The 10,083-nt window shown below is 31.7% G+C and overlaps 2 protein-coding genes across 3 annotated transcripts; one reads left to right on the top strand and one right to left on the bottom strand.

Moving 5' to 3' along the window:
* On the top strand, positions 1–1,783 carry LOC113520973 (NEDD8-activating enzyme E1 regulatory subunit). The gene has a single exon (XM_026906404.3). It carries the CDS (start codon positions 144–146, stop codon positions 1,749–1,751), a length of 1,608 nt encoding a protein of 535 aa, XP_026762205.2. The 5' UTR covers positions 1–143; the 3' UTR covers positions 1,752–1,783.
* LOC113513020 (N-alpha-acetyltransferase 30-like) lies at positions 1,687–5,966 on the bottom strand. Of its 2 annotated transcripts, none has more exons than XM_026897006.3 (3): positions 4,702–5,811; positions 2,649–2,818; positions 1,687–1,995 (listed from the first exon to the last, which is right to left on the bottom strand). In XM_026897006.3, exons 1-2 carry the CDS (start codon positions 5,446–5,448, stop codon positions 2,654–2,656), a joined length of 912 nt encoding a protein of 303 aa, XP_026752807.2. In that variant the 5' UTR covers positions 5,449–5,811; the 3' UTR covers positions 1,687–1,995; positions 2,649–2,653. The 2 variants fall into 2 exon arrangements, with proteins under 2 accessions (XP_026752807.2, XP_052750722.1); XM_052894762.1 differs by lacking the exon at positions 1,687–1,995 and adding an exon at positions 5,838–5,966 and having other exon boundaries at positions 2,232–2,818; positions 4,702–5,608.
* Between the last annotated feature and the right edge of the window lie 4,117 nt (positions 5,967–10,083).

The raw sequence follows: 10,083 nt of genomic DNA, 5'->3' as shown, positions 1-10,083 counted from the left end.
AATGAAGTGTCAATTTTGTCAGTGTCATAAATTTTCAAATAAAATAGCCAAGCCAATTTGCTTTTTGCTGTGTAGAGTTATTTTTTGAATTTTAAACTAGGTATTTATTATAATAATTCATCTACATTGAAGTATAATTCATAATGGCATCTCCATCTCCGAAGTCTCCAGAGCAAAGTGAAAAAAATAAGCAATATGATCGACAACTACGTCTATGGGGTGATCACGGACAAGCGGCACTTGAAAGTGGGCATATTTGCTTAATAAATGCGACAGCATTAGGCACTGAGGTACTCAAATCCATAGTTTTGCCTGGAGTCGGTTCCATTACAATTGTTGACGATAATATTGTAAGTGATGAAGATGTAGGATGTAACTTTTTTCTCGAATGCTCAAGTAAAGGTCTAAATAGAGGGTCAGAAGCGTTGCGATTAATATTAGAACTAAATCCTGCTGTCCAAGGTCATGCTGTTCAAGAACCACCTGATCAAATATTGGAGCAAAATCCAGATTTCTTCAAATCATTCAGTGTAGTTATAGCTACTGTACTTAGTGAAAAAACTATTCAAGAATTAGCACAACATTTATGGGATATCAATGTCCCATTTATTTTATGCCGATCAGTAGGTTTTTTAGGATCCTTTAGAATTCAAATAAAGGAACATACCATTATTGAAACCCATCCTGATAATGAACAACCTGATCTGCGCTTGGATGTTCCATTTCAAGCATTGTCAGATTATTTAAATAGTTTCAATATTGATGATATGGATTTGAAAGATCATGGACATATACCTTGGATAGTAATACTTTATAAAGCAGTCCAAAAATGGCAAATTAATAACCCAAATAGTTGGCCAATGAGTAGGAAAGAGAAAAATGAAATAAAAAATTTGATCCAAGAATTTATAAGAAAGGATGAAAATGGGATACCTATCAATGAAGAAAATTTTGAAGAAGCCATTAGAGCAGTCAACACATCATTAGTACCAACATTTTTACCAGTCAAGATTCAAGAATTTTTATATAGTAGTGCAGCAACAAATTTAACAAAAGAAAGTCCTTCATTCTGGATAATGTGTTCAGCACTAAGGAGTTTTGTGGAAGCTGAAGGCAAAGGAAAATTACCTGTTCGTGGGGTGTTGCCTGATATGACTGCATCAACAGAACACTATGTTACACTTCAAAATATTTACAGAACACAAGCTGCCATGGATGCAGAAATTGTTTACAGAAAGGTGCAAGAAATTGTTTCTCAACTGCACTGTGATACTATAAGTGAAAATGAGGTAAAATTATTTTGTAGACATGCTCATGATTTATACTTACTAAAAGGTTCCAATATAGTTACAGAATATCAACTGGGTACCCCTGTAGCTTCATATATAGCAAGACATCTAGAAGAACCAGATGTTATGATGGTACATTATATAATGTTAAGAGCGGCTGAGATGTTCCGATCTGAGCATTGCAGAGCTCCAGGGGATTGGGAGCCAGAAGCGGATATTACTAAATTGAAGTCATGTGTTTCAAAACTGCTCAGTGACATATCATGTTCCCCTTTCCCTAAAGATGACCATATCCATGAAATGTGTAGATATGGAGGTGCTGAGATTCATACGGTATCTGCATTCTTAGGTGGTTGTGTGGCTCATGAGGCAATTAAATTAGTAACAAAACAATATAAACCTGTTAATAATACATTTATATATGATGGAGCTTCTACAAATACTGCAACTTTTACATTTTAATATCTTTGTGTAATAAAATCAATAAATTGTAACTGTATTTTATTTTTGTTCATTTAATGCTATTAAATTGTCACATTACCCATAAGACAATGACAAATGTGCAAGGAGTTCAACTGATTGAAAGTAGTAGTCATAGTCTACAGACATGCATATCACAGAATACTGGAACTCTTCCTGCATCACCATTCCTGAAGACTATGTATGGTCATTACTCATGTTTGTAGATTGCACTGGGGTTTTCACTCTGCACACACAAATACAATGCAAAATTGACAGACCATGCTAGAAGTAATCAAATTTATAGATGAGTGTCATTAAACTTTGATATCACCTATCATTATTATGATTTAATAAAACAATAGGAGTCAATAATTTATAAAATAAAAAATAAGACAATTATTAATATGCAGTTCTTAAACACTCATTTACTATCATTTCACTCTCTTCTGATTTTATTGTTGATACATATTAATATATATATTTTTTAAGTAAGTAAAACCTTTATTAACAAATTAGTAAACTTCAGTCAATGAACTCCAACAATTCACTTTTTGACAAACCTTAATGGGTTAAATATAAATAAACACTGACTACATTTCAATTCATCAAAGTTGTGTATTCTTGTATGGGTATTAACCATTTACATTAAAAATTGTGATGTAAAGGAAATTGCAGAATATATTTTAATTAACAATTTTTAACACATAAATTAGATAAAATAAAACATATCACATGACTATAAAATATTGAAACTATACATTTGGCTAAATTCCACATGGCAATAGTAGGTTACACCATTTTAACAGGGTTCATTTAGGTATATATAAAGAATGCTGAGAGTGCATAGCCTCCAGAAGTGTATAACACAACATTGAGAATTTCCCATTAGTTACCTACTTATTTCACCTTAGCCACAACTTCAATCGCAATGCATCTACACCATTAAGATAATATCGAAATAAGCGTTTGTCACGAACAAAGCCCAAATTTTCATACAGCTTCAAGGCTGGTTTGTTTGTGATTTCAGTTTCTAGTACCACTTCATCCGCATTGTCATTAATCATTGCCTGCAACAAATTAAATATAAATGTCATATATTAGGAAACTTGAATAAATGAATTATGTTTTCCCTCAAAGAATAATTACTCTGTAAGGAATGAAAAAACATTATTAAATCTATTTTAACAATATATATATATATATATATATATATATATATATATATATGTTTTATTGCTGTATACAACTGTTGTGGCATAATCATAATAGTATCATCATCATATCAGCTATTATCTGTCCACTGCTGAACATAGGCTTCACCCATAGACTGCATATATGCATGCCATAAGGATCTTTCTGCAATACATTTGAAATCGTCACTTCATCATCATAGGGGGGGGGGGGGGGGGGGGGGCTACACACACTGTATTTGCCCATAGCTGGCCCCTCTCAAGAACCTTTCTTCCTCATCAGTTTTATTACATAAGCAGTAGTAGTAATTATAGTAGTGGAATAATGTTAAATAACATGCACATATTTTTATAAGACACAAAAAAAAAATATATTTGATTATTTTTCAATTATAATATTTTGATCTTCTTCTCCTGTTCTATATTATAAATGAACATAGTGACACTTTATCAAATATATTGTACTGAAATTATCTAATAAGAATCTAATGAGAAAATATTTACAGTCTACAATATTTCATCTTCAAATATTGTTTTGCGAAGAATATGAAAAATCATAACTACTAGATAAGTTTTTTTTTGGCTTATCTATTTACTTTCATCTTACTAACATTGTAATTAAATGATGTCTGTACATGGAAAATATTTAAGAGAAATATATATGAAGGGTCTTAATACATGACCAATAGATATCAAAATAATAATTTTTAGAAGTTTAGTCTGTGTGTTTGTTCCATTATCATGCAAAAACTACTGCATCAAGTTGTATTCCTGAAGGTCTAACCTAAAAACTGGTGTGGTGTATGTTTTATCATAGTACTATACTATCTAGAAGTGACCTATTTTATTAGTTTCACTACTATTAAAAGCTGAAAATCTACTTTTAAAAGAAGTAGTAGGCAAAAAGTGAGTGTTAAATATTAAAGTTATTACTACTGTACAATATAAGACTAGTATTCATTTAAAGCAATCCAGTAACAGTAATAATAATATATAATAATATAAATATTTTACAATTTGCTATCATTTTATGAACATGTTTTTGAATCATTGTCAATGCATTTCTATATTATTTTTATCTAGGTAATTATATTAATATAATTTAGTTTTTTAAATGATAATGTATTAAACAGGTTTTTTTTTTTAATTTATGTATATATTTTAAATGCAAAAAATTAATACTATGTCCAGATTACATAATATCTGACCAATACCTATTGGTAAATATATTCCTTATGAGAGACATCCATAAAGCAAAACAGTGAAACTCATAAAAAAATTAAGCAAATTGCAAATGTATTATGCTATAATGAACAATTTGAATCATTTGTTTCTAACCTGTCAAACATATTTATTTATGTATGTTGTGGCCTTTAATGTTTTAGTTATTGGGGGATTATATTATTATATTGGGTAAGATTTTGCAACATTGGGAAATAATAAACTGCAAAAATAGTTTGCGAAGTGAATACCATAATTAAAGAAGACAAAGGATTATATTAAAAAAAAATAGTCTTACAAGACAAATATATATGAAAGTAGATAAAATAACATTTATCACAATTTATTAAAATTACTGATGAGTGATTGTAGGCATAGAACAGAAAATAGGGAACTCACCAACACCAAACGGAAAAGTAAAGCTCAGATTGTTCACAGTATATATATACAATATTAAATAGACAAATTGCTATATCACTTATTTTGTATTTTTAAATAATTTTAAGATTAATGAGTAAAGAAAATTATTAAACTCCTACCTGTATTGCCTTTCTCACCAATCTAGAGCCGATCCCTCTCTTCCTATACTTTTTATCCACAGCTAACATAGCAATATACCCTCTTTTAACAACATTGCGGTGCATATCTAACTTACATACAATGGCACCAATACATGTTCCTTCATGGATTGCTAAAAAGCAGAGTTTAGGCCAGTTATGTATAAAATATCTATATGTATAGATTGAGTATGGTTCAGATAGATCCTTTTGTATAAGTCTCATGATTTCAGGCATCTGCAATTCAGATTCATATGAAATAATACCAATCTCATCTTGTTTTGACTCTTCTTGAAAACTGTGACTGCTATTTATTACTTCTAATTTGCCTTCATCATTACATCTGACCAGACCAGAAGACAAGTTTGTCTCCGTGTTGTCCTGATGACTATTGTTGTCACTAAACTGTACACTATTTACATTTATTGCACCTTCACTGACATCACCTTGTGCTTCAGTTATATCATTAGTATCAATGGAACTTTCCTCTTTTGAATGGTCAGTTGTCCCATTAGTTAGGTTACTAATTATGTTGTTAATATGAAGTGTGTTAACTAACGCTTCGCTCAACTTTTCATCCAATATACTTATATCATCGGATGTTTCCGAAGGATCTTTGGCCTTTTTGCTTTTGTTTTTCATATTAGTATTCATCTGATTGCAATTAATCTGTACATTGTCCTCTACTACTTTATTCATAATGGCGTACAATCTATTGTATATACACATACACACTGTTTTAAGCTCATGTAAATGTTTCAAAAGCTTTTAGGACGATACACGCATTTTTTCCTTGTCAAAATTGTGGAAGAGTATCACCGACATCTTGCCAAGTATAAAATTTTTGCTTCTTTATTCAAAATGTGATTTGACTGGAGTAATGTGCGTTCTTGGTTTGTAAAAGGTATTTAAAAAGAAAATAACAAAATTTAATTAAGAAATATGAAATTACTTCTTGGAAATATTAGAATATATGACAAGTCCGTAATTGTAAATCTACATAGTCTTGTACAATTCACTTTTCACACACATTGCAAATGCAAAAAATAATAAAATAGTTTTTTTAATGGTTTTACGGCAAAGGATACTTAGTTTTTATATCTTACAATGGTACTTACTGGGTGAAGCAAATAATTTACATTTGCACGATCTTTGCTTTTAATCTTAAATTTTGATATATTTTGTATTAGTATATTAGGTAGTTGCAAACGATTAGCAAATCATAATAAATTCTGCGGAGCTGTTACTACGCCTCTGCAGAGTAATATAGGAACTATAATCAATTTTTGAATTACATAGACTGAGAATACAAGATAGCATCCTTTATCTATGATAAATTAGTTCTATCTATTAGCACTTAATCGGTGATGAGAACTAATTTTTAAAAAAAAATTTGAATACAACGATAATATAAAATAACAATACAACGTATCTGTGTGATTTGGATAATACTACATAATTTTTTTTTTCGACAAATAGGTAACGATACATACAAGCGGTAGGAGAGATTTTGCCTCACTTTGCGTGTTCTACCACTTGTACAACGGATTATGCTTAGAGGAATTGTTCAATGTAATGTCTACTTTCTACCATCGTACAGCTCGCCATCGACAGTTTTCATCCGTCATTCCATCAGAGTTCATCCTCATACCCTACAGCCTAAATGGTCGCCTACAACGCGGTTTAAGATATGTTTACTCCAACAAACACAGGTTATGAAATGAGCTCCCTACCAATGTTTTCCCAAGAGACTACAGGATGGGGTTCCTCAAAAGAGGAGTAAAGAGCTTTTTTCAGTGTCGGTAACGCGCGCGTAATACCCCTGGTATTGCAGGTGTTTATAGGCTACGATAACCTCAGGATAATACCATCAGGTGGAAAAAAACATTACGAAGCGATTGAAAACTATTTATTGTAAGTGTAAATGTTAATTATAAGTTAAATTAGCTTACGGAACAAGTAGTTTCAATGGAACTTTATAGTTGCAGCACTGGAATGTGGTTCGATCTTGAATATAAAAATATAGTACCAAACAAGTTGTGGAGTTTGAATCCTATCATACCAAATTTTGAATGAAGGAGCGAATTATTTTCAAATATCATAATTGTTATAAATTTATTACAAAACAATAGGGTTGAGTAGTAAACCATGAAAGGGCTGGAAAAGCTCATTTTATTTTTAACGATTTTAAATTTCAAAACTTAAAAAATTTTCCATTTGTCTTTTTTGGGATTGGCTATATTCGGCCATATATATTTTTAACAGAAAGGGTGTACATGGGGTTGATTATGTACCTATTTAATAATTAAAGTGTTTTTTTTACGAGTTAATTAATAATTTTAAGACTGTTATGGGTAGTGATTATTTGCTCTGTGCTGTTGTGGTAAAAGAATTAAATGATCATTGCCTTGCTTTTATCATGTTACGTATTAGGGGTGGGCCCACGATGATTGTTTTTCATTCGAAATAATCACTTCCGTATTTTTTTACCCGCATACAAATTTTGTGAACATAAAATTACATTTTTTTTTTAGAAACAATCTTTAATAATCTATTATGATAAATCCGTTGACCGACCAAATCTGACCAAAAGTTTAATAATAATGGTTTCTGGGAAAGTATTATATTATTCGTAAGAGTCAGAGAATCAATGTGACATCTAATGGCATTGGGGATATTGCAAGTAATGCGAACTAACAGTCCCATTGCTAGTAATATACCGTCGGGCAAATAGATTTCCATGTGGCCTGTCCTGCTTGTGTTGTTGCGATTATTAAAGTAGGTATACTTATTATATACTGCTTCATTTTTCTGGTTGTATTATTTGTTTTATGAGTGTTCTTTAATGTACTCGTAAATAAAGAAAAAATACTATTATCACTGATGGGGTAATCAAATCAAATATATTTCCTAGCTAGATAATTTCTTAACAGAATTCTGTGAATGCAAATTAGACAAGTAATGCTTTTTTATTCAGCTTATATAGGCAAATAAGATTTCCTGATGCAAAGAGGTAATCCATGAAAAACACCACAGACAGGTATCTGTGGATACTTTGTCTGACGTCTATGGTAATACGCATGCGCTTCCATTCCTAAAGATCGTTTGGTGTTACCGTTGCTATCAAAAATTGAACCTTTATTCTTGTTACTATCAATTATTCCTGTTACAATCATTTTCCCCAATTTATATTAATTTCTGTTGTAGTGAATCTGACAAACCAACACTTTACCAAGAATATTTGAATCCAATGAGGCGAAGGGCGGGGGGGGGGGCTGGGAGAGATTGTTGTAATGCGGACTACCAGCCCCATTGTTAACAATATTCCCTGTCAGTTCGACCTCCAAGTGTTCCTACCTGTAAAATATCGTGCTGAATTCTAGGTGTATTCATCACGATGGGCTATCTGACCTCCCTTTTCATTCCACCTATTATCCCTCATTGATGCTCCGCCAGCGTATACTGTTAGCGCAGGCGGGGGTGATCATTCCATTGTCATTAATTAAAAAAAATTCAACGGGGCGGGGAAGGAGTCAATAATTAAACTAATAATAATCCTATTATTATAATAAATGTAAAGTTTGTACGATGGATGAATGAACGGACGGACGGAGGGACGGACGGATGGATGGATAGATATTATTAATTGCTCTTTCACATAAAATGTAATGAACAGATTTCAATGAAATTTGGTACACGGCTAGGTTATATTCTAATTTAGCACATACAATACTTTATATATTGATTCACGCGGAGGGAGCCGCGGGATACAGCTAGTATTTAATACATTATATAGTATGATAATATGATGAGTACAGCGTAATCATTACCATCCCCTTACAGAAATAATCCACCAGTGAAACTGAACATTGTTCTTAAAAGAGAATGAATAAAAAAATAAAAAAATTCAAGTCTCCTGTAATATAGGACCTATATTATCAACACGGCGCGTTTAACTATCAAGTTTTTATAGATTTGTTTTTCAATCTGTTTTTCTTTTTATAAAAAAGAAAATCAGTTACACTTACTGAACCATAGACTCAGTATAACATACTTAAAGATAGAACTGTTTTTTTTAACGGCTGAAAATGGATTGGTAACTCCGCCTAGGCTATCAGTATACGCTGGGGGAAAATTGGTGAGGAATGATAGGTGGAAATAAAAAGGCAGGTTAGTTAGCCCATCGTGATAAACTCACCAGGAATTCAGCACGATAGTTTCCAAGGGGGCCCACGTAAAGGTCGATCTGATAGGATATATTGCTAGAAATGGGACACCAGTCCCATTCCTAGACTACCAAGTCTATATTACTAACAATCCCTTCTTTCCGGTAGAACTGTGTTAAGTTGACTGGAACAGATATCTTTTAGACATAAGACCGCCTTTACTTCCAAATATTCTTATTACGTATGTTTTAGTGCAGTACAGAATTTTATATTCATTTAAAAGAATCCTAGTGATTGCGATTTTACCTAGTAGGTATATTATTTGTACAAAACTTGTCTATTTGTAGCTGAATACAAATTCCGCTTAGTTTGAGACTAGATGGCGGTGTGCAAGATGCCCAAGGCTGTGATAATTAGTTTCACAACATCTACTTATGAGACTACACATATGGTGTAATAAGTACCTAAGATGTTTATAAAACTTTCAGATTTTTACGGTTGTTTCGTGGTAATTACTCAAATGTACATTCATAATTTTTTTACGGGATTTCGTATTTATACTCAATGGTTGGTAGGTATATATCTACGTGCAGCCCAAATAGTCTTATAGGATGCTTTTGTAAGATTTATGGTCATATGTAATAAATGTTAATTCGATTCCCATAAAACAATTTTTTTGATAAATCGATTGTCAGAATATTATTTTGCCCGTTGGCAGATTATTTATTTAACCGACTTTAAAAGGGAGGAAATTTTCAATACGGTTGTAATTTTTTTTATGTTTGTTACCTCATAACTTAGTCAGTTGTAAACCAATTTGGAAAATTATTTTTTTACATTTACAGATTGATATCATAGAAATTTTATAAAAATCGGTTCAGTAGTGTAATTTTTAAAACGAAATAAGTATTTATCTAGTTTTGTCACAATTTTTTGTAGTGGAACACAGTTTTAATTATTTGTTACACTTAAGTACGAATGAAATATCTACATAATTGTATATATTATTTACTGGTTAACATTTAGTGTATAATAATTTAGTCATTATTAAATGGTGGATGGATTAAAGTATGTGTCGTTAATAATGGTTATGTCGATTGTAGATAGATTTATCAGCCTCTGACGTCATGAGAAGAAACATGGCGGGTCGCTGAAAGCGCGCGCGTGTCGCTGAGTAGCCTAGCCAGCAGGTTTGCTT

This window comes from Galleria mellonella, unplaced genomic scaffold (assembly GCF_026898425.1).
Source record: "Galleria mellonella isolate WM207_F2 unplaced genomic scaffold, CSIRO_AGI_GalMel_v1 utg23, whole genome shotgun sequence".
Classification (NCBI taxonomy): Eukaryota; Metazoa; Arthropoda; class Insecta; order Lepidoptera; family Pyralidae; genus Galleria; species Galleria mellonella.
Note: the sequence above shows the minus strand (reverse complement) of the source record. Positions and strands in the feature narration are given on the sequence as shown.

What these genes read in the sequence shown, in the direction of transcription:
- LOC113520973 (XM_026906404.3), top strand. Translation starts at nt 144, where the DNA reads ATGGCATCTCCATCTCCGAAGTCTCCAGAGCAAAGTGAAAAAAATAAG.
- LOC113513020 (XM_052894762.1), bottom strand. Translation starts at nt 5,448, where the DNA reads ATGTGTATATACAATAGATTGTACGCCATTATGAATAAAGTAGTAGAG. An exon ending in TGGTGAGAAAGGCAATACAG is followed by an intron (nt 2,819 to 4,701) that starts GTAGGAGTTTAA and finishes AATTTGTTGCAG; the next exon opens with GCAATGATTAATGACAATGC.